Genomic DNA, 24,703 nt, shown 5'->3' with positions numbered 1-24,703 from the left:
TAAACTAAAACATGATTTACATTAATAAATTAGTGTTCATAAACACATTAAAAGGTTCACATTTTGTTTTAAACCCTTTTTAATAAGAATTTAAGAGGTTTGGTTTTTATCCCTTACCCAAAGTCGCCTGGTATCTACTTTTTAATTTATGCTTCATATGGTTTCATCCAATACAATGCTTTAGTGGATGATGAAAGCATGGGTCGTGAATTTGGTAACATGCAAGGGCAGAGCCAAAAACTTTTAGCCAAGGGGCGCCAGGTATAAGATTTTTAATTTTTAAGGGGCATCAATATGTAAATAAGAAAATTTGCTAAAAATATCAATATAAAAATATAAATTTTTTGGGTTCCAAACAATTGCCCACACATAGCCCACACCTCCTTTTACATTGGTAATATGGATGTCAATAAATCAAATTCCAATCAGATGCCTATTTATCATATTCAAATTCAAATGTGAATGAAGAAAAGTTTATATACTGATCCAATTTCTAAATCTGCAACTGATTTTGATTTGAAATTCGTAGTTATATTCAAAATTGAATCTGATCCAAAATCCAGTTTGGATGTTAAACAACCAACAACCCTGATAAAGCGTTTGAAGGTCATTTCTATAAATGTTTCTGGTCACTTGTCTTTTTAGTTTTATAACTCCTTCAAGACTCTTACTCCTTTCTCTTCAGCACCTAGACGAAATAACAATCAACGAGGATATGACCTCCTTATTGATGTTTGAGTCTTACATTGAAAAGGAAAAAAAGGATGAAGAGATCTGAATGAATTATTAATCTAAATTTGCTTTCAATAAATAGAAAAGGATAAAAGAGCTCATTGGAAGGCATAATTGTCAATCTAATATTCCTTGTAGTCCATATGACAGTAGAATATTAAATTAATTTATTTTTTAATTAATGCAATAATTTTATTAATAAGAATACATACATAAACTCACTAATAGTACAATTACTATTCAATCCAATGTTTATTTTAAACCGAATAAGAATCCAAGTCTCAGTTTTCACAAAAAACAGTTTTTTTTTTAGTAGTGCCCATGAGTATCGAACAAGAAACACATCCATTACGTGTCTCGTGCCCGACCAATGGAAGTTAGTTTGGAAAGATGTGCCTCGGAACTTGAAGTGTGGTCAGGCCTGCCTAAATCTACCCAATCAAAAATAAAAAGAGATATGCTTCAAAATTTCAATCGCCCATTGATAAAAAATTGCCCATTGTGATAAGCTGGTGCAGTTAAGTGTGAACAAAATGAAATGTTAAAAGAGAGGAAGACACAAAAACAGCAACATGCTGACAAAAGCTTTTGTAGTCCAGAAGAAAAGGAGAAAGACGCCAATAAATCAAAAACAATAATTGTTTTTAACAAGCTTATTCAAAATTAAACGCCGTGTTCTATCAACGGCCACCAATATTTCCTTTTAGATCGTTCGCACCATCTCAAATTGAATCTTGCAGTTTTCAATTTTAGATTGCTCCTAAGAACTGGTACAAAATGGCAGACAGACAACCATATTAGTTTATCATTTCCAAGGAGGTTGATGCGACCGGGGATTGGTAGGGGGCTAATCAAATTTCCGAAGCATCAACCTTTTACAGTGTAAAAAGAAAACACCGATATGAAGCATCATGAAATTATCTCCTCAAACAATAAAAGTAGACCTAAGGCTTCTACTTTTTGTTGGGTAGTAGGATGAAATACTCTTCTTACTCCTCTAATTTTATTAATGAATCAAATATATCTTTTGAAAAATTGTCAGACAACTTATATACATATTAAGAAATATAATATTCAAAACTTATATGCTTAGCTTTGATTAAAACTTGTAAAGGTTTTAAATCAATAGTCTCATTATATATCGATAGTTGGCTTATAAAATCTTTTTTATAAACATATCATCGAAAAAGCATAATTTCTTGCACTAATCCTACTACTTAAAAGTTCTGAGTTCATTTAAGTAGTTAGCTATTTTGGAATCAAAAGCATTACAAATTAAGCAAGACGTTATATTGAGTTGAGAGAGCAAGAGAGAGGGAGAGAGAGAGAGAGAGGGGAGAAACTAGGGTATCAAAAGAGTTTACATATATCTGGTGCAAGGAAGAGAAGATAGATTTTGCAGACAAATTTTCTCTCGGCCAATGGCCACTCGTAGTGGGGGCCTTCTTCCCTTTTTCTGCTAAACCTTTTTTGCTCTTTTATTTCCACAGAATATGCAAAAGTGATACATTACACCACACTCTTGGGGTCTTTGTACAACTCATTATGGCAATTAATAACCGAAATAGAACCAAACTAATCTTGTTTTTAAAGGAACTTGTTTTTTTTCTAAACTATAAATATAAATATAAAAACGAATTAAAGACGAAAAAAATTCTTAAAATATTTACAAATTGCTCATTAAACTCTTGATCATATGAAAAATGACACGGATTTCCTCCGGCGGAGTCTGATAATATCGCTTCAAATCGCATGAATGTACCCCTTGTAATGCACGTAAATCGGAGATATAAGAAGTTCATCGAAAGTACAAGATTTCATCTCATCTCTTATGACGAGTTCAACCAAAAGGAAATCAAAGCCACGCTACAAGCAATCGAAGAAGCGAACGTTGAAGTCGCTCGAGAATGTGGGGGCAGACGCTGAGACGAGCGGCGCCCCTCCACGAAGGCCAAGTCTCAGTCAAAATATCGATCCGACCTAAAGGATGGGTCCTAAAATGAAAATTTTCTCATTCAAAATACCCAGAGGAGCCTATATATAGAGGTCGCTCCATGCTTCATGTCAGCCATTAGTACTTGTTTTCCATCCCATGAGCACACACGAGATCAACAGCAAGGGAGAAGGGAGCCAATTAGCTGTTGGTAGGTAAGCGGAGGTGAGCTTTGGATACACGATGATGGCGGCTACACCTGGATATCGTTTCTGCGCTGTTTCTCTTGCGATCATTCTCGGTATCTCCTTCTTCTTCTCCGGTATTGCCACGGCGCAGTTATCTGTCTCCTTCTACGCCAAGACTTGTCCGTCCGTCTTCGAAACGGTGCGTGCTGGTGTGAGGTCGGCTCTCAATGCGGAAACACGTATGGGAGCATCCATTCTGCGTCTCTTCTTCCATGATTGCTTTGTCAATGTGAGTGTCTCCGAAAACGCCAATGAATTTTTGTTTCTGACATATCAAACGCCTTCAAATGGACGTAAGGAGATCAGTATTAGATTTGTTAACTAATGGTGATCATCAACAGGGATGCGATGGAGGTATCCTTCTTGATGTTGACAACGGAGAGAAGGAGGCTGTCCCTAACCTCACCCTCAGGGGATTCGAAGTCATCGACAGTATCAAGTCGCAGGTCGACGGTAGTTGCGGCGGCGGCGCCGTTGTTTCCTGCTCTGACATCCTCGCCATTGCTGCTCGCGACTCCGTCGTAGAGGTATGTAGTCAGGCTCTTGTAATTCATGTCTTGTAAACTAATTTTTTTTGAAGTTGGTAGCGATACAATTGATCGCCTGCGTTGCAAAACTGCTATCATCATAGTAAGCAGTTTATAAGAAAAGATTCTGTTTCAATTTTATTCAAAACCAATGTTCTAATTTCAATTTCAGATTTAGATAACTAAAAAGTCGATCAATACTCGAGTGTATATTGTTTCCTAATAAAGTGGAATCACAAATTATTTGGTGGGCAGATGGGAGGACCGACTTATGAGGTGCCCTTGGGAAGGAGAGATGCCAGGACTTCCAACAAAGACGATGCCAGCCAGTTGCCGTCACCATTCAAAGACCTGGACGACCTCGCCAAGAAGTTTCAGAACAAGGGGTTCAGCATGAGGGAGATGGTCGCCCTTTCCGGTGCTCACACCGTCGGCTTCGCTCGCTGCAGCATCTTCCGCGAACGCATCTATAACGAGACCGACATCGACCCCGACTTTGCTGCCACGCTCCAAAACGTCTGTCCGAGGACCGACGACGACGGCGACGGCGGCGACGTCTTGGCGCCGTTGGACCATCTGAGCCCCATGCGGTTCGGCAACAACTACTTCCAGGCGCTGCTGAACAGGAGGGGCCTGCTTCATTCGGACCAAGTCCTCTTCAATGGCGGCTCTGCAGACGAAATTGTCAGGACATACGCCAATGACGGCAAAGCTTTCAGTGTGGACTTCGCCAACGCCATGGTGAAGTTGGGAAACTTGATCCCTCCCACCGACGATGGGGAGGTGAGAGTGAGCTGCCGGAGGGTCAACTGATCAGAAAATATCCACCCAAGTATCTGCCCTGCACCAAGGATCTCTCCCCCTCTCTCTCTAATTGTGATTTGGAGTCCTTATTAATTTCTTTGTAATTTATACCTAAGTTTGTTGGTCTGCAAAGTATATGTAAGTGTATATTGCGCATGAAGATGTAAGTGTATATTGCGCATGAAGCCCATCTAAAGGAAATTATTTATATATGTGTGTAGGGGCCGAGCCAGGATTTTTTCTCAGGGCGGGTTGAACGGTCAAACGAACTGTAATACATTATATATATATATATATATATATATATATATATATATATATATATATATATACTCACACACTTTAGATATTTGCAAACCAACCACAGTGTAATAGAAGTGAACATATGTCATATATAATAGACGACGTCATGAACGTGAAGCGCGACTTGTGCTACGACACATTTTAATAATTGTTTGTGTTATTAGCACAAAATACGATCTTTTCTAAACAGATAAGGTGTTTTATTTCTTTTACAGTGACGTAGGTGTGAACATACAAATATCACGACAAAAAATATAGCAAACAAAGACATCTACAAACTAGAAAACCAAAATAAATATTACTTACCTAATAAAGCAATTTTGCACTCTTTCTATACAATACAATCAGTTTTTGTCTTTATTTTTATTGAAAATAGTTCCATATCATCATTCATTCACCTGCACAAGAAAATGTAAATAAAAAATATATCATTTATTATTACAACTAAATAATAACTCAAATAAACATTAACATAAAAAAGATGCAACAAAATACTTTACCTATTGTAATTGTGCTCTACGACTTTTCATCTTATAAAAGGCATCAATAATATCATCCAAATCATTTGAGCAATTTCTTTCTCAATATACAAAAGTAGACAATCTGCAAAGAATTCATCCTCCATTTTGTTACGCAACCTTGTTTTAATAAGTTTCATAGCAGAGAATGCCCTTTCTGTGGTTGCAGTGGAGACATGAAGTGTTAAAATGAGACTAACCAACCTGTATACGTAAGGATATTCTTCATTTTTCTACTTCATATCAATGCTTCACATACATCTGATAGTGTACCCAAATTTTGAAAACTTGGATGATGACAAGTATCATTCTTGTAATGTCTCAACTGATAATTTAAACGCATAAAATCTGAGTTTAGAAAATCTTCAGGATAAAACTTTTGTGCAAGAGTGTATGCATCCTGTGCATTAAACGACTCATATTGATCTCTAGGGTTGAATGTCGACACCAAACGAAATATTTCCATAGAATTCTCATTAAATCTACTATTCAACTCTACCATATGGGAATCAACAGCAACAATAAAAATATCAACATGATAATGATGTCTCACTGTAATGAAATTACGTTCATGATTAGAACGTGATCCTCTTACAAAATATTGAGCATCCATATCTGGAATAGAGATATCATGTGTCATACAAAATGCTCCCACAGTATCTATAAATGAATCGCAACCAGTCTCTCTAAGTTCTTGTGGAAACTTTTTTGAATTACAAACCAAACATTGCATTTAGAATGTCTTGTCTTTTCCTCTACAATGCCTGATAAAGAATATCACTCTGTCCCAAAATTTTTTGTACCAAATGCAAAATAAATACAAAGTCAAATGATGTTATCATTTTGTAAGCTGAATTACCTTCACCCCGTATTTGATATGTTGATCCATTGTCTCTTAAATTTTTCAATACTACACATGTTGCATAGAACATTTTTATCAAACTACAGACGGATGAAAAATGAGATCCCCATCTAGTATCACCATACCGCTGTAGTGATCCATTTTGATTAAGTCATCTTCCTGTTTGAAGTTCATCTATGACAATTCTAAATGCAATTTCGTTTGCTTGAGCTTCACGCAATTCATCATTGCATTTACTGCTTGCACTAACTACATTAATTACATATGTCGACTGTTCAAAAAAGCTATGAACATCAACAACTTCTCTTGAAGCTGCAACAAGTGCAAGTTGTAATTTATGAGCAAAACAATGAACATAATATGCATAAGGACATTCATTCAAAATTAATGCTTGCAATCCATTCCATTCACCTCGCATGTTATTAGCACCATCATATCCTTGACCCCGTATATCTTGAATACTAAGATTTTGTTGAGACAACAAAGTGAAAAATGTATTCTTCAATGTAACTGCTGTAGTATCCCTCAGATGCACAAAATCTAAAAATCGCTCTTGAACTTGACCTTGCTTATTAACAAATCTAAGAACAATAGCCATTTGCTCTCTCTTGGACTCATCTCGAGCTTCATCAATAATAATACAATATTTAGCATCACCAATTTCTTCTATAATTTTAGCTTTGACTTTACTTGCAAAAACATGTAAAATTTCTTTCTGAACTGTTGGTGATGTATATTTAGCATTTTTTGGGGCATTATCCAAAACAACTTGTGCAACTCTGTCATTATAATTAGCTAAAATTCTAATGAACTCAATAAAGTTACATTGATTTAATGAACTTGAACTTTCATCATGGCTTCTAAAAGCACAAGTTTGGAATGCCAACCAATGAACTGTGTCCACAGATACATTCAATCTCAAGCGATTGTTGTAAATAAGCTCTGAACTTTGCTTTTCAATTATTTTATCTATGTGTATGCTTTAATGACTTAAGTCATTAAATGCTCGCACATTCATATTATGAGGCGAATTTTGACTTGTCCCTTCATGACTATGAAAAGCACATGTTTTCTCACTACCACCCACCCTCTTTCAAGTTCTGAATCCTTCAGTAATAAATGGACTGTCATTTGAATGTGGAGTACTGAAAAGATAACACGGTAAACAATATGCACTATCTGTCTTTGGAGAATATTCTAACCATGGAAATCTTTGAAACTAAGAAGCTTGAAATTTACAAGAATGACTTGAGGAACCTGACACTGACACTGGTTATCTATGAAGCTTATGCTGATATGACCCATAATTGATATATGGTTGCTTAACTTCATCTCTCTTATTTATTGGTATCTCCCATATAGGATGTCGCAACTCTGGATCACGCATGATGCTTTCTACAGTTTCAATTTTTGAATACTTAAAAGGTGTAGAATCTGAGTAAAAAAGAACAACATCAAGAGCTTTTGGACTAAAAACAACCAGCATTTTGGTCTTCTCCATCTTGGTTTTCTCCCTCTTGGTTTTCTCTCAATTGATCAATAACTTGTTTCTTTTTGGAATAATCTTGAATATTTTTCTTCATCTCCTCAATAAGCTAACACAAAAAATCTGAAATTTAAAATAGACAATAAGATTTATACACATTAAAGAAAGTACTAAAATTTTAACTCATGAAAAACAGGAATTTAGAACCAACCACTTTATAATCAGCAGATAAAGAAGACAACATTTACCTATTGAACCTCTTGCTCTATGTAGAACAACGAAGAGTTGTTTTCTCTCCTCGCTAACTTGCTTTTCGAATTACCACGAGTGGAGTGAAGTCTGAAAAATGAAACAGAGAATGATTTTAGGCCTTTATGAACCATCTTTTATAAATTTCACTAATAGACTATTGAGTTACCGTTTGTTTCTTCAGAGTTTATGAAGACATTATCTTGTTGCAATAATCTTTGGAGCATTTGATACATTCAGAATTTCAGATGTTCCCCAGAGTCACAGACCTTAGAAGGTGGAAACTGTGTGGATCAAGTACCTCAACTTTCTCTTTAGCAAGCATGAGAGAGTTAAATTGTGAACTCACAAAATTTGTGATTTTTTTGCTGGATAGTTGAGTATGGAAGAGTAGATCACAGAAACAGCTCATTTCAAACCAAGATGTCAACCAATTTTTATGTCCCATTTGTCCATGTAATGACAGGGGTCTGCCCAAGAGGCTTGACTACTCATTACAATAGTCATAAGTGTTTCTATTAGATCAAAAGCTAAAAACTATGTCTTCTGAGCTCCTAAGAATGACAAGATTTCCTTAGGAAACATACACCTTTGATTTCACTTGGCTTTCAGGCTTTCATCTAATATTTGATAGCTAATCTCTGCACATGAAAAATGCATCTCTATCCCTCCATATTTTGTAATTCAGAATTCTTTCTTGTTGTATTTAGCTGATGCTTTTAAGGTCCCTGAAGATGGGGACCTACAAACTCTTGGACTCATGGACTATGACAAGAGGCTAGCACATTCTTTTACTGCTCACCCAAACCCAAAGATTAACCCATTTACTGGTAATTAAACTCGACCTAAGTAATCAAATTGACTGTTCATATACATTGTCAGATCTGACAGGCTAGCATGTTCACTCTTGGGTATTCTAAAACCCCACCTTACCTCACTTACCGAGTTATTACAAAAGAAGGTTTCATGCTTGATCCTGTACCTATAATGTTATCTGCACTAGTCATGATACATGACTTTGCAATACTGAGAATATTGAAATATTCATGGATCTACCTCTGTACTTCAAACCACATGTACTTCTCACATTGTTTTGCATTTATAAAAGATGGCATCTTGTCATTTTAATAGACATGGTATTGATGAAAAATGCCAAAGATTGTGGCTTCCAGTAAACCAGGTGACAAAGAATCAAGTATTCCGTGGCATATGTCGTTCACCTATGAGCAAAACTGCTTCTAAAAATGTGACACAGAATTTGTGGATCCACTATACTTACAGGTCTGTTGAACAGGTTAATGTACTTGGTACTGGTTAGCCATTAGTTAAGAAGGCGACCCTTCCTATTCTAAGTAGAATATAATTTATTCGACTAATTCTTACAACATGTTTCTTAAGCTTGGTTAAAAAGGACAATTGTTTGGATTCATATAGAGTCACTCAGTAAATGTGTTACACATAAGTGAAAGAGCCAGTTACGCTCGTCATTACTTGATTGGCAACTGAAGGAAAAGGTGGAGCCACCCCCAAAAAAAGTGAACTGAGGCATGGCTATTGTTACCAATCAGCTGAACTAGGAGACCACGAGTTTTGGAACCGCTGTAATCTAGGCTCTGTCCAGACTCTGTAACTTCACACACAAAATAACATAGCAGCAGCTCTAGCTCTGTATCTTCTGTAGCTTATGCTTTAATGATCTATTAATCTCACATGGCATGGCCGAAATTGCAAACTAATTGCGGGAAATGAAAAAAAACGGCCTCACCATATTTCACTAAGCAACAAAAATGAAGACCATTATAATAAAGAATGGAAGAAAGTTAGGAAATGGCCCCACCTCTTCCTAAAGCCAGTAGCGTGCTCGTGCTCAGTGCGCCTGTTGTCTCTTGGTCTCTCCTGCAGGCTGCAGCCTGCAGACCTGATCCAGTGCTCGGTGCTCCCTTTCTTTCTCACTCGTTTTCTCTGTCAGACCCTCTCCCTCTCTCTTTGTCTCTTGTTTTCTCCTCCCTCGTGCGTGGGTTTTCCCCTTTTTTGAAAACTAAATGTTGAAATAGGGCAAACAAAAGCGACCGGGGGGGGGGCATGGGGGTTGGAGTTGGACCATAGTATTCATCAAGAATAAAATTGGACATCAGAGAATGCCAGTGGAGAACAAGTGATCATACAAAAGCACATTGGATAAATCGCCACTGAGATCAGATGATGAAGAACATTGGAGAATACTAGGCATAAAAGGGAAAGGCCAACAAATTTTTTTTACAGGGCAACAAAGGGAACACTTTCATGCATTTTATTGGAGAAATCATATTTGCTCCATTTACTTTTCAATAATTCAAATATCTATTTCTATCTGTGTTGTACAATTTGGTTTTTAGATATGCATTTTGCACTTTCAGCTCATTCTGTTTCTATATGCTCAAGAGTGATGTGCACAACCTCTCTCCCTCTCATGTTGGCCGTGTATCATGGCCATTGGCTAGCTCATTCGCTTCGTAGTGAGTGGTCTGTAGTAAGACATGTCTTTAGTTTGAGTCTTAGAGGGTGTTATATATCTTGATGGTATTAAAAAGTGTTGTTCTTGTGATTAGGGATACCGCAATGGAAGCCAAGTGAACCGGTTCTTATCCCCCCATCTTCCCTCTCTCCTCTCCTCTCTCTTGCCAATTTTTCCTTTCTTGTACTTCCGAACAGCTTATCACCCATTCTGCTAAAATAATTTTCCATTTTATGGGCTCTTATTCTAAAGAACATCCTACTTACTATCTAATATTTTTAATATAATAAACAACTACTTTGATGCAGTGTTGTTAGATGCATGCACATCAAGGTATGATGCACACACATCATTGTGCATCAAACAATTAATCATCTTAAAAAGTAAAGGTGAGGCATACTGATGCATATGCGTCACAAGGTAATGTGCACACACCATGATGATGCATGTCTATCTGATACGTGATGAGTGCACCTGAAAGTGAGTCTTGAAAATGGTCACTGTTGGCATTTCTGAAGAGCCAGGAGAAGTCTTTCTATTTCCAAATCCATATGTTATACTTCAACTTGCAAAAAGGGTTTTTCCATTGCCCTCCATTCAGCGACGGCATTAAAACGCCCTTGCCATTCGACAAACTCTCCAACAGCCATTGCGTGACCTTTGGTGAAGGTTTCATCTAGCTCTAGCCAATATTTCGTATCTATCTTATCTTTCCTTCATTCTTTTTCTCGGTTGAATGGTTGATGTCTGTCAACCAGAATGATAGATTAAAGGGCAACCATTTTTTATGGTTCTTCATGATATTACACTTTTTCCAATTCTAACCAGTTTATCTATATTGTATTAGACATCTAGAATTGATAATATATGACATGAGATTTATTTTAAGGAACAAAATTTGTCAATTTGATTTCATAAGTTATTGGTTGCCAACTTGTAAGTTCTTATGTTAAACTCATTTCTTTCTCATTTCACAAGATGTTTGTCATGTGGAGTCGTGGATCTAAATCTGTAATTTGGGGACAATAAGTCCCCTAGATACAAAAACAATCTGTAAAAACAGAAGCAAAAAAACGAAATATACAATACAATGCACAGTAAAATAAGAGAGGCGGGGAGAGAGAGGAAAGACGGAGCGGCACAGTCACCCAACTGCAGATGGACAGCGGCGCCTTAACCGAATGACAAACTGGACATCCCTCTGCACAATACGAGCCACAGAATCTGGCGAAGAGAAGGTGCCCCTTAAGACCCTGTTGTTGCGCTCCTCCCAAATGCGCCACCAAGCTGAAATGAGCCACAACATCTAAACACAACCCCAGGAAGCAGACAGGTAGTGGGAAGGACAAAAGAGAAAAAGAAGACAAATGGATGGTGGGCTTGGAAGACTACTAACAATGGAATGCCATGTAGAAGTAAGGACACTAGAGAAGAAAATACAAGAAGTAAAAAGGTGAAGCCGAGACAAGACAGAGGGGACACTGGTTAGGCAAACTAATGCCAAGGCACTGTAAATGGTCAAAAGTATTGATGCCGCCAGTAAGAAGAAGCCAGACAAAAGCAATGACACAAGGAGAGGGGTCAGGAGACCAAAGAGATCGGGGTGGGAGCGACACAACAAAATGACCAAAGGAGGTCAGGTAGCAAGAAGAAAAAGTGAACTCATGGGTAGGTGAGAGAGGCCAGGATGAGAATGTGAACGATGAGAGGTCAACAAAGCGGAAGAAAAGAGGAATGACAGAAAACATGTCGCACCAAAAATGAGAGGGAAATGTGTGAGATAGAACTATTCCAAACACTAAGGGAAGACAGGTCGAATTTGGAACAAATGAATTGGGTGATGGGAGAATGCTCAGTTGCCAGACGCCACCACCAAGAACACAGAGAAGACTCGCATGCCCGACTAAGATTGGTAACCCCAGCACCCCCAAGAAGATGCAGATAGGCAACCACATCCCAATGCGCAATGCGATCTGAAGGCCGATCACCATTCCAGATAAACTTACAAATAATCTTATCAAACCTATTCAGAATAGCCACAGGAGGCAAACAAACAACCAGAGCATGGAGGTGGACAGATGCAAGACAGTGCCTAGCAAGAGTAATACGGCTTGGGAGAAAAAGCAACTTTTCCTGCCAACATTGAAGGCAATCAATAAGCTTCTGCTCCACTCTATTTCAAAAGGGAGGCGACAACGTAATCTGAAGCTCCAAGTAGTCTATGGGCAGACTAGCAGCCTTACACCCAAAGCATGCTTCTGTGAGAAGTACCGTGGCCGGATCCGTGTAAATGAGGGAAAAGTGACATTTAGCGGAATTGATAGAAAGACTCGAGATGAGCTTAAAAACCCGAAGGATGAGCCAAGTTTTCACAATCTGTTGGCGGGAAGCATTGCCAAACAGGAGAAAGTCGTCAGCACACTGAAGGGTGGAGGAGGTCTGTAAATAGGGGAGCGAATGCGGTGTAAGGAAGCCAACGACTGTTGCGTAACGAAATAGAACAGAAAAGCTCTCAGCCACCAAGTTGAAAAGCAAGGGCAATAACGACAACCCTGATGGAGGCCATGCTCGAGACAGAAGAAATCGCCACACTTACCATTGAAGGATACTGCAAGATGGGACTCAGTGACAAGCGAAAGGATCCACTGTCTAAACGACGAACCAAAAGCAAGATGGGTGAGGAGGTCAGAAAGGAACTCCCAACTAACCGAGCCAAAGGCCTTAGAGATGTCTAATTTAAGGATGAAGGAAGGAAGCCGTAGACAGTATAGCGAGTGAACAACCTTATTGATCAGGACAACAACATCCTGCAAACGCCGACCTTTGATGAAAGCAACCTGAAAGGGGTTAATAATAAAAGGCATGACAGGCGTAAGCCGCAAAGAGAGCAACTTAACAATAATCTTGTAAGGTATGCCTAAGATGGAGATTGGACGAAAGTGGGTGAAGTCCGTAGGGTTAAAGCGCTTAGGCACCAAGACACAGGTTACTTGATTAAATTCCTTAAGCAATATGGAATTGGAGGCAAACTCACAACAAAATGCAAACACATCAGCGCTACAAGCCTCTCAAAAGGTACGAAAAAATTCGATAGGAAAGCCATCAATGCCGGGCGCCTTACCAGAGCCGAGGGCTAAGACTGTGTTCTTGATCTCTTGGTGCAGGAAGGGCCGCTCAAGAGAGATCGCACACGAGACGGAGAGGGAGGAGAGGTGAAGATCTGGCGGCGGGGCAAGGGAGCGAAGAGGTTTAGAGTAGAAATCCTGAAAATTAGTGGTCAAAGCTGGGAGAATGTTATCACCAAGAAAAACCCTGCGCCCGATAACCATGGAATAGAGCAACATCTGACGGAGCCTTTGAGAGGCATCCAAGTGGAAGAATGTAGAATTCTGGTCTCCATGTGCATGCCAACCAAACCTAGAACGCTACTGCCAGTGGATAGACTCCCTAATCCGCCACTCATGGGCAAGATACTGTAGACAAAGGAGATGAGAAGATTGATTCGCAGAAATAATGTCAGAAGACTGGAGGGATAGAATCTCCTCATCCCAGACGGTCACCTCAGAAAATTTGCTGCTTCAGAAAATGCGCTTCCAGGCGAAGACCTCCCTCCTGATGGAGTGCAACTTTCGCGAGAGCCTGAAAGCACCCCACCTACCACTGACGGAGCGAGCACACCAATTAAGGACGATAGCCACAAAGGATTCATCTCGGAGCCACCAAAGCTCAAAATGGAACCAGACGCGTCCGGTACCAGCCCAACCTCGAAGAAGGGAAAAGAGCAGCGGAGCATGATCAAACAAGTGCCTCAGTCCAAAAACCAAGGACGACGAAGGAAAAACAAAGAACAACTCAAGCGAGAGGAAGATACAGACCAACAGGAATTGGAGAGTTCCTATTGATGGACCAAGTAAACTTACCATTATTCAGAGGCACGTCAAAAAGACCGAACTCATCAGCAAACGAGCGAAAAGCAGACATAGACGAGCCAGAAGTGATAGGGGAGGCCGAGTCAGTAGGGCTAAGCAAACAATTGAAGTCTCTTACCAACAGCCAAGGTGAAGCAGCAAGCTGACGAACATGATGCAGCTCAGCCCACAACTGTTCATGCAAAGCTCTAACGCAAGGACCATAGATCGCAGTAACTAAGATCGGGCAACTGGGCCAGAGACCATTGAGAGAAGCTGAGATATGTACCTACCAACATGCACAACAACCCCCGTAAAGGGTGGAGACCAAGCTAGCAGGATGCCACCAGCGGCACCATTAGTCGGTAGGGACCCGAAGGATGGTTGACGCAACAAAGTACAAATACAAGCATGAGAGATGATACTCAACCTCGATTAGCACCGAAGGTCCATGCTGACGGACCGAAGAAGAGAGAAATCTACGTCGATAACGGACACTAAGGCCCCGCACATTCCAACACGCAACCCTCATGGGGAAACCACGTGAAGCGACGCACGCCTGGCCGTCCTAGCACCACCGGGAGGGAGGATGGAGGCTGCGAAAGCCCCAATCCTATGCAATTCCCGCCGCAACCTGGCCAGGCTAGAGCAGGAGGCCGGTGCGATAGCGGCAACAAAAGAGGAATGCAACAAATCAATTCGCTTCTGCAGAAGATAGACCTCAAGGGCAGCAAGCGCATCCAAAAGGGAGATGCCTAGCTCAACATCCAACAAGGGGGCAACAGGTGGCAACCTATCGGGCAGGGAGGGACAAACAATAGGTCTAGTGGTAGGACCAGGCAACTGAGCAGGGGAGAGAAGAGGGGACGGGATCAGGCCGCAAGGCGGGGAAAAAAGTGTCAACACAAGGGATGTGGGGGAGGGTAGGGCTAATAGGGGGAGGGAGCAGGCGGGGTTGCGAGGAGAGCCGCGATCGAGTCGAGGGAGTAGTATATGCAGGGAAGGCAAAGTCGGTGCTAAAGCTACTGTCAAAAGAAACAACCCAAAGCAGATAGGCAAAGAAGGAGGTCCTGGTTGGGGGGGGGGGTGCAATAACAAGGGTAAATAGCAACATACATGCAACAGAGGGAGGTGGACTGATTGGGGGTAACGAAGTGCCAGAGGTCAAAGGAGCAACCCCCTGCTGACGGGCGGGCAGCCGATAGTGACAATGCAAAGGACCGAACGTCGCCAAAGTTAGACTGAGCAGCAAACAACACCGGGTTGGGGAATCCCGAGGTAGACTCACGTGAAACCCCAGCTCACAAAGCTGAAAAAGGAAGGGGCAAGCAAGGTACCTTAGGGGAGCGCGACATAGAGCAAGCTAGACTCCATCACGAAGGTGGGGCTGGCTTCCGCAGTGAGGGAAGCAAGGGCGGGACCTGTGAAGGTGGGATCTCGATTATCGAAGAGCATTGGTGCGGCAGACTACTTGGGCTGAAGATCCGTGGGACCTGTACCGAGAAAGGCGGACCCCGTATACCAAGACAAGCAGGCTCAGGCCAAGGAAGTCTGATAGAGCCAAAGAAAATAGAGCTCGCATCCGAAGAAGGTGATCGATAAACAGCTAGCAGAGGAACCTGTACCCAGAAGGAAGAAGCGACTGTTGCAAAGCCATGCCACCGACCAAAAAGGCGACGATCATTCTGACAAACAGGAAAACGACATCGATAACACGTGACGGCCCAACGACCGTTCGAGAAAGCACACCTCTGACACCACCATTGGCCCCATCTAACGCGGATAGACGCGACAGACTGAAGAAGGTGACAAAGTCTGGAAGCACGCCGGGAAGAGGGGACACCCCAAGGCGAAGGGGTCGGCCAACCAACAGAGACCACATTGGGGAGCCTCGGCCGCAAGGAACAATCACCCGTATGCAAAAGGAGAAAGCTACAACGTGCGGGTGGGAAGAATGCCTGGAGGAGGCCGCGAGCGTCTTGCAGTTGACGTGAGCCGGCAAAAACACAATTGAATATGGTAGACTGCCAACTGAAAGACAATGTCATAGCCTCATAGACCTCTCAGGCGAGCAAATGAAATTGATTGCAACACGACAAAGCAAGCAATTAAGGGGGAGGGAGTTACCTGGCCTGATACCACAAAGACTAGGACAACCAACCCAAGCCCCGGGCGGTGGTCGCAAAGGTGGAGGAGGAGGAAGGGCTGCCATGACACCGACCCCGTGCAAGAGCAAAGTGACTAGTTCGAAGCTACGAAGCCAATCTCACGTGTGTGCCCACCCACTACCAAGGGCAGCAGAGTTCGGACCCGCTCAAAGCCTAAGCTAAGCACGGCCCCACACGCAGGTGAGACACAACTTAGCGCAATGTGAGGGCTACGCACCGAATGAGGACCGATCGGCTACCAAAATGCTCCAAGGACGGTGTAGAGAACACAAGCTGTAAAAGACATTTCATCAAACAGTTACTGCACAGCTCAAAGGTGAAGGAGAGATGCCGATAGATTCAGCCAGTCCTCTCTATCAGACTCCCCTCATGATCAGACACCCCACTGGCTCCAAAATGCTGCAAGAAAGGAGGTCTGCTGGTGGCGAAGAAGGGCTTCCATCGCCATACCAGGGGCGGACAAGAGGGTCTCAACCCAATGCTGAGCCGACTATGGGTGTGAAGCCTTCGTGAGAGAGGGATGAATGCAGACGCAACCCAAGCGATAGAGAGGGAAAGGGGAAGAGCAGCATTCACGGGAGGAGAACTAAGAATGATGAGGCGGCCGGTCAGGCGCTGCTCAGGAACAAGCAACGACTGAGATGGAGAGCCTGGTAGCACCGGGTCTTGTCGGGGAGAGGAGCTGCTTTGGGTGCCAAGGGGGTGTGCAGGAGAAGAGCGGTGGGTCTTGCTGGTGGCAAAGAAGGGCTTCCGTCGCCGTTCAGGTGCTGCTTAGGGCGCCGAACGGGTGCCAGAGGAGACCACCCAAGCGAGAGCGAGAGAGAACGGCGGGTCTTGCTCGGGGTTTGCTGGTGGCGATGAAGGGCTTCCGTCGTCGCTCAGGTACTGCTTAGTTTGTGAAACGATGTGATAATGAATTTGATTATGTAAGAGAGAGTGGCTAATGTGTGAAATGTTTTTATATTGCCATCTGATTCTTTTGTTTCATTTGAATATGAGGTATGGAGTGCTCAGGCATGGATTGTAATATCAGTTTGTAGATTGATAATTGGTATTTTGTTCTCAAACAAAGTAATGGAGAAAATCTCTCCCACAATGGTCATGAGGGGTATTGCATTGGGAGATGAAAGGAAAAAATAGTAAGGTTTTTATTTTCAGTGAAATTACTAAATCAAATGCTCTTTCTTTCATATGCACACTTCAGCGTAATAACTCTACCAAGGGTGAAAGGAGCTAAGAAGCGAAAAAAGCATTTGGACCTTTGGTTTTTGAATTTTCATGAAACCTTTTCATACTTTGAAACAACATGTTTTTTATTTCTGTTTTAGGGTTTTCAAGTTAAAGACCATAGCTCTATAATTAGTTTCAATTTCTAGAAAAATATAAATAAGTAGTTTTCATATTGTTTAGTTTACCAAATCATTTTATCTTCTTATTTTTCATTGTTTTACATTTTTAAGGATATTATATATTTCAAAATTTTAGATCTGATTCTTATGCATCACATTGCCTCATTGCGCATGCATCACTTCACATCAATGTACGTAACAACAGTACTTAGATGAAGTCAAAATGATTAAACTGTAAAAATAGAAAAAAAGTTAGAGATGAACTTCTTTTAGCTAACAATAATGCAACTACTGATTTTAAAACCCATAATTATAACTTTTAGTCTAAGAATCAAACTTTTATCAAGCCTAAATTTCTTAATATGTAGACCAACCTATCCATTTGTAAAAGACTCCAAAACGCTAATATTTCTAGACAGCATATGCATTAACGAATCCAAAAGTAGTTAAAACAATTAGATCAAATTCTAAGCTTGAATTGAAGTCATCCGTTTCTCTGCCTAAAGCTAATGTGGATACGTTTTATCAACTACTAGGAATTATATGGTCTTCGCTTTTCCCAATGTATTGAATTTGAACGGGTCCACATCCTTCAATATATAATCTAAGTAATTGCAATTAAAATCATTTAGTCCTCATTACCTTGAAGATCCACACTATAGACCATAAAAGCATGAAAAAACATATTTATTTCTCCGAAAGATGAAACTTTTATGACTTGACGGTCGACAATTAATGTTAAGATGCATGATATGAATCAGAATCAAAACAACATCTCTTTTTTTTCTTGATGAACATGAGGTTACCAGAAAAGGCCTGAAGGCCTCTCCATTCCCCTAGCCCGAAGATCCTAAGCTGTGATAGGATAAAGGTGAGATATAGTATACCCATCAACTAGAGTGTTACGGTTCTACAGTTTACAGCCCAAGAGAATAACACTGGCAGAAATCAGGCCCATGATGCGCCTTCTACACAATCCGCTTGCCCGACCGCCCTTGAAGCAATAGCATCACTTCCTTTTAGCTGGGCAAAACTTGATCACTCAAGTTGGCCACGGAGACCTCAGCAGATGCACCAATGGAAGCTTGATTATGTTAACAGTCGCGATTCCTTTGGTATCCAGCCTTTACAGGCTTGACCTAATCGGATCCAATTTATTGGAGAAGACTTTCAAATAGGGTCACATATTTAGAAATTTGTCAAAACAAAATTAACTATGCTCAGTGTATATATATATATATAAATTGAATGGTAATTCTAGCTTTTTAGAATCATATATATACATATGATTCTTACAAGATTTTGAGCTGAATCCAGATTCAGATCTAAACCCTCATGCCAAAGCTGGATCCAATTAATAACCTAATGTTCCTCATTGAGAGACTTATTTAAATGGGCCTGAGATCCATCTGTGACTGGATAAACCCGCGTAAAGACTTTGACAAATCAAGCTTAACCAACGAAGATAAATATATATTTATAACAAATTCCAAATAAGGTCAACTTATTAATTTTCAGGTTTCTCCGACGGATATTCAAAACAGACCTCTTATAACCATTCGGATCGGATGGTTTATAATAGTCATGTCCTCTGTTCGATTCATTAGAAAGCTGCTATCATGATAGTATTATGGAGACGTTGAGTTGGGTTGAGGGTGCAGACGGATGCCAAATGGACCGGTCGGAATTCCATCTGTCACTGATGTTGGCTTATTTCTCTTTGAATGGGTTACATTGTTGTTTTCTGCATACTGTCAAGTGTTTCTAATTCTTAGTGCATGTTCAATCCCTAGCGATGCTGGTTTCACATGCATGAAGAAGACGTGGTCTTGGATGTTTCTGGCTGGTTATTCTTTGTTCTACATTCTGCTTTAGGATCAATTTAGTTTATATGTAACTAGCAAGGCTTGCCACTTAATTTAATAATCACACCTAATATTGGTCCCAGTTGGTCAGAAGTACCACTTAATGTCATCTTTGCCATCAGTATGCATTATTGTTTACCTTGAATTTCCAACTTAATTTGTTCCTTATGACTCGATCAAAGCAATTTGCTTAATTACTTCGACTTTTGTATAATGTGCCAATGTCACATTCTCTGCCTTTTTCTCTTCAGCAACAGTTGCTTGAAAGGCAATACTTATGACTGGATTATTTCACTTGACTTCGTTTAGTTTTAAATTTACATATAAAATTTTGAAAAAGTTTATGTATCCTATATGAAAATTAATCTCTATCAAAATTTTGAAACTATAATTCAACTCTTCTCTCATGAAAAGTTTCTGGCTCTACCTTTGTACTCACCCAAGTTTAAGAATTTATGGGTACTCACCCAAGTTTAAGAATTTATGGAAGTGTCGGCTGGGGTGAGAGATACCTGACATAGTAATTAGCCGTTCAATTATATTTTTTTATTTTATAGGCTCATTCTTGAATCAAAATTCTAGAATTGTGACTCTATCCTAAAACCTAGAAGTGACATTATGATCTTAGAAATTTAGAAATTTTTAGTCTTTAGAGAACGTATCATGATGGTTTTAATTAACTAATTCTAGAATATTAATTTCAGTTTTATCAAATATGTCATTTTCAATTCTTTAATCAACATTTTCGACTACTAAACACAAAGAGAAGCTAGAACTGAAATTTTCATTTAAAAACTAGGTGGAATTTTGTTTTTAAAATTAAAATTTTAAAATCAAAATTCAAGATCATCAGACGCCCCACTTTAGTTACAAGGAACACTGGCGTCACTGTAAAATAGGTTGAAGATATAACCAGGAACAAGTCAAACAATTGACATTCACGCCAGTGCTACTTTTTAATAAAAGTAACCTTGACTTCTCCATCTCTCTACCTACCGCTGTTCCTATATATTCCTCATGTCTACTTGTGCGAGACACTCGTCCCACGCTACCCAAACAAAAAGGCAGTCTCAGAAAGAGAGTTGAGTCCTTGTTTCTTGGAGTTCGATGAAAATGGCAGATGATCATGAAGGTTCTTCCCCTAACAATAACGACAGTGCTGCCGCCGTTGGCCAGCTCTTCTGCCTCCTCCTCCTCACGTCCATGGCCGACTTCGCTGCTGCCCAACCTCCCCCATTCTCCCTCTCCTTCTACGCCGACAACTGCCCGTGTGTGTTCGAAACGGTGCGCGCCTCCGTGAAGTCGGTCATCAGCAAGGAGCCTCGCATGGGAGCATCCCTCATTCGCCTCTTCTTCCATGACTGCTTCGTCAACGTACGTATCGCCATTACCTGATTTCTCTATACCTTTATACAAGATCTTCAGCGTCCTTAAATGTCCACGTTCAGGGCTGTGATGGAAGCATCCTTTTGGATGGTGACGACGGAGAGAAGACGGCAGCGCCCAACGTCAATTCGGTTAGAGGGTATGAGGTGATCGATGCCATCAAGGGCCAACTCTCCACAGCCTGCGGCGGCAACGTAGTTTCCTGTTCGGACATCATCGCCATTGTTGCCCGTGACTCTGTCGTAGAGGTAAGTACTTCTCTTTATATACATGGTATATCCAGTAACCAATGGCACAAACATACTGCCAACGTGCATGCAGTTGGGCGGACAATCCTACCCTGTGCCGGTGGGGAGGAGAGATTCAACAACATCCAACAAGGACGGCGCTAACAGTGACATTCCGGCCTTCTTCGAGGACTTGGATGCCATCATCTCTAAATTCGCCCGAAAGGGATTCACGGCGAGGGAGATGGTCGCCCTCTCGGGCGCCCACACTGTGGGTCAAGCTCAGTGCACAACGTTTCGACACCGCATCTACAACGAGACCAACATCGACCCCACGTTTGCAGCCATGAGGCAGGCGAACTGCCCCATGACTTCCGGCCAAGGAGACGGCAACTTGGCCCCGTTGGACCCCCAAAGCCCCATCCTCTTCGACAACTACTACTTCCAGGCGTTGATGAGCAAGAAAGGACTCCTCCACTCCGACCAAGTTCTCTTCAATGGCGGTTCCACTGATTCCATAGTGACCTTATACAGCAACGACTCGATTGCGTTCCTTACCGACTTCGCCAATGCCATGGTGAAGATGGGGAACCTTGGTGTGCTCACTGGAACCCAGGGCCAGGTTAGAGTTGACTGCAGGAGGGTCAACTAAAGCCCTTCTTCTTTCTGCACTAGCCACGCTCTCTGTTTTATGTTGGTTGTCAAGTTTGATTTGGTATTAATCTGTCGTAGTAGGTGATGTCTCGTGATGTGATCAGCGCTCAACGACATTCATATAAAAATAATCAACAAAGGGTTCGTTTGATAGAATAAAATTATCTCAGTTTGAAAGTAATAATTTACCAAACGAAGCTGAAGCTCTGATGTCATATGTCAAACAAATATTATCACCAATGAACTGTGTATATATATATATATATATATGAAAAGAAAATCTAATAATGCATGGACTGAAAAAGCTAGCACTTTTAAAATATTATTTTTTCACTTTGAAATGACTGAGCAAATAGTATTTAAAAGTTGACCAACATTCAATACTTTATTGGATATTACAATAAAATCTAATAATGCATGGACTGAAAGTTGACTTGAGCTCTTTCATCAGTTTTCATTTTAGAAATTACAATAAAAAAATTATATTGAATGATCTTACTTAAGTTTAATCGAGTTAAGTTCATGTAACTTGAATGACTCATGTACAAGCTTGAATTTGCAGTCAAGCTCGAACTCTAGAGTCAAGCTCAATCAAATAAGTTCTAGTTGAGTTTGAGACGATTTGGCTCATTGTACTGCTCCATTAAACGGTTTTTTTGGGTCTTAGATTATATATATATATATATATATATATATATATATATATATATCTTATTCTACCACCTCTGTACTACCTCAGTATTGTACTTTCTAGCAGAAGAATTGGAGAAGGGGACAATGTGGTAATTTACCTGCATGTAATAAGAGTTTATGTGTGTATATGTTGCTCGTATAGATTTGAGAGCAATCGCGTGTGCCGCATAGACCGTGGAAGATCTTACTGCAATCCGATTGTCCATTTTTTTAGTCCATTTTTTTTAGATTGTTTAGGATAAGTGGAAAATCACCCTTAGGTTTTAGGTTTTACATGGAAAAAAGATAAACAACAAAAAATTATTATTAGGTCTGTCAGCCTCAATTTTGCTTGGAGAAGAGATAAACAAAAAAAAATTATTACGTCGGTCAGCCTCAATTTTACTTGCAGAAGAAAAAGAGATAAACAAAAAAAAATATTACGTCCGTCAGCCTCAATTTAAGAGAAAAAGAGCAGAGACAGACAGCACACCGACCTTGTTCTAGCAGCGAGGGGAGGGGAGAAGCAGCGCGTGTCCATTGCTCCGTCTTTCACTCGCTCCCAGACACTCAGTTGGGTCAGCCATAATCGGTAATCCCCAAGAAACCTACCCTCCTTTCACCCGATTCGCTTTCCGTTCCACTTCGCTTCGCCGAATACCACCCTCCATGCTAACGCTTTCGACCATCTTTAATTGACACCGAAACACAGAACCTGTTCTGGCATGAATCGTTCGGCCACATTTGAACAGTATATAAAGCATGATGCACAATAACAAAATCTTGCACTATTGCAGAAACGCCAAGCATATTTTTTTATTGATAATATAAATTTAGCCTAATGAAAAAAATATGGTACTTCTTCAATAACAAATCTAGTTCATTTTCTAGGAAGGTTGGTAAAATCTCGTAAGGGACAAAAATTAGACCCATTACAATTAATTATCAAAATATTTTTTTACAATCTAACCTTATAGATATGATCTTAAGAATGATTTAATGAGAAACATAATTAAATTAATTATTTTTATCTGAATAATGTTTGTTAATAATAAAAAGTGAACGGTTTTTATAACATTAAAACTTTAACAGTGGAATGGTCAAATCTTTTTCAAATATGATTTAAACTAAAACATGATTTACATTAATAAATTAGTGTTCATAAACACATGAAAAGGTTCACATTTTGTTTTAAACTTAAACCCTTTTTAATAAGAATTTAAGAGGTCTGGTTTTTATCCCTCACCCAGGTAGTTACTTATGCTTCATATGGTTTCATCCAATACAATTCTTTAGGTCGAAAGCATGGCTAATATGGTAACATGCAAGGGCGGAGGGCCGATATAAGATTTTAAATTTTTAAGGATCATCAATATATCAATATGTGAATAAGAAAATTTGCTCAAAAAATATTAATATAAAAACGTAAAGTTTTTTGGGCTCGACGTGGACTATTTCCACACATAGCCTTTGTATTGGAGGATTAAATCCATTCATATTATCCTAACTCAACATTCGACAACACCATTTAAAAATCGAACTAAGGACATGCTTATACATGCCACACAGCTCGACCGGTTGCACTACCCATTACTTGGTAGGGGATCAGGGGTTGAAGAAAAGGGAGGACAAAGAAAAAACTGAAGCAGAGACAAACAAAACACCGGTCCACTTAACTCATGGAAACACCCCTTAACTCAACTTAACTATTAATGCCAACGTGATAGTAGTGCCCATAGGTATCGAACAAGAAACACATCGTTAGTCTGGAAAGACGTGCCTCGGAACTCGAGGCCTGCCTAAATCTACCCAATAAAAAATAAGAGGGGCTTCCTCTCATATGCTACAAAATTTCAATCTTCCATTGTGGTAAGATGGTGCAGTTAAGTGTGTACCAAATGAAAAACAAAAAGACAGAAAGACTTTTTGTAGTCCAGAAGAAAAGGAGAAGACGCGAATACAACAAACACAATAATTGATTTTAACGACCTTGTCCAAAATTAAGCGACGTGTCCTATCAACGGCCTCCAATATTCTTTTAGTTCATACCATGGCAAGTTGAATCTTGCAGTTTTCAATTTTGGATTGCTCCTACAAAATGGCAGACAAACAACCGTATTACTATATCATTTCGAAGGAGGTTGACACTACCGGGGGTTCGTAGATTCTTGAGGCATCAACCTTCTATAATGTAAAAAGAAAACATCGATATATAAGCTCAAGGATCAGAAAAGCATCTCCTCAAACAATGAAAGTAGATTTGAGGCTTTGATTTTTTTTGTTGGGTAGTAGGATGAAATACTCTTCTTACTCCTCTA

The 24,703-nt window shown here is 40.3% G+C and overlaps 2 protein-coding genes across 2 annotated transcripts; both read left to right on the top strand.

Annotated features, from left to right (window-relative positions):
* The first annotated feature begins 2,911 nt into the window (after positions 1–2,911).
* LOC116260653 (peroxidase 4-like) lies at positions 2,912–4,257 on the top strand. Its single transcript, XM_031639095.2, has 3 exons — positions 2,912–3,142; positions 3,255–3,440; positions 3,696–4,257. Exons 1-3 carry the CDS (start codon positions 2,912–2,914, stop codon positions 4,251–4,253), a joined length of 975 nt encoding a protein of 324 aa, XP_031494955.1. The 3' UTR covers positions 4,254–4,257.
* A 16,345-nt stretch (positions 4,258–20,602) lies between these two features.
* On the top strand, positions 20,603–21,711 carry LOC116261029 (peroxidase 4-like). Its single transcript, XM_031639604.2, has 3 exons — positions 20,603–20,820; positions 20,895–21,080; positions 21,154–21,711. The coding sequence occupies exons 1-3, from the start codon at positions 20,650–20,652 to the stop codon at positions 21,709–21,711; spliced, it is 915 nt and encodes a 304-aa protein (XP_031495464.2). The 5' UTR covers positions 20,603–20,649.
* The last annotated feature ends 2,992 nt before the right edge of the window (positions 21,712–24,703 follow it).

The sequence above is a fragment of the Nymphaea colorata genome, chromosome 9 (genome assembly GCF_008831285.2).
Source record: "Nymphaea colorata isolate Beijing-Zhang1983 chromosome 9, ASM883128v2, whole genome shotgun sequence".
NCBI lineage: Eukaryota > Viridiplantae > Streptophyta > Magnoliopsida > Nymphaeales > Nymphaeaceae > Nymphaea > Nymphaea colorata.
Note: the sequence above shows the minus strand (reverse complement) of the source record. Positions and strands in the feature narration are given on the sequence as shown.

Coding starts and splice junctions, on each gene's coding strand:
- LOC116261029 (XM_031639604.2), top strand. CDS start 20,650: ATGGCCGACTTCGCTGCTGCCCAACCTCCCCCATTCTCCCTCTCCTTC. Junction 20,821..20,894: donor TCCATGACTGCTTCGTCAAC/GTACGTATCGCC, acceptor GTCCACGTTCAG/GGCTGTGATGGAAGCATCCT. Junction 21,081..21,153: donor CCCGTGACTCTGTCGTAGAG/GTAAGTACTTCT, acceptor ACGTGCATGCAG/TTGGGCGGACAATCCTACCC.
- LOC116260653 (XM_031639095.2), top strand. CDS start 2,912: ATGGCGGCTACACCTGGATATCGTTTCTGCGCTGTTTCTCTTGCGATC. Junction 3,143..3,254: donor TCCATGATTGCTTTGTCAAT/GTGAGTGTCTCC, acceptor GATCATCAACAG/GGATGCGATGGAGGTATCCT. Junction 3,441..3,695: donor CTCGCGACTCCGTCGTAGAG/GTATGTAGTCAG, acceptor TTTGGTGGGCAG/ATGGGAGGACCGACTTATGA.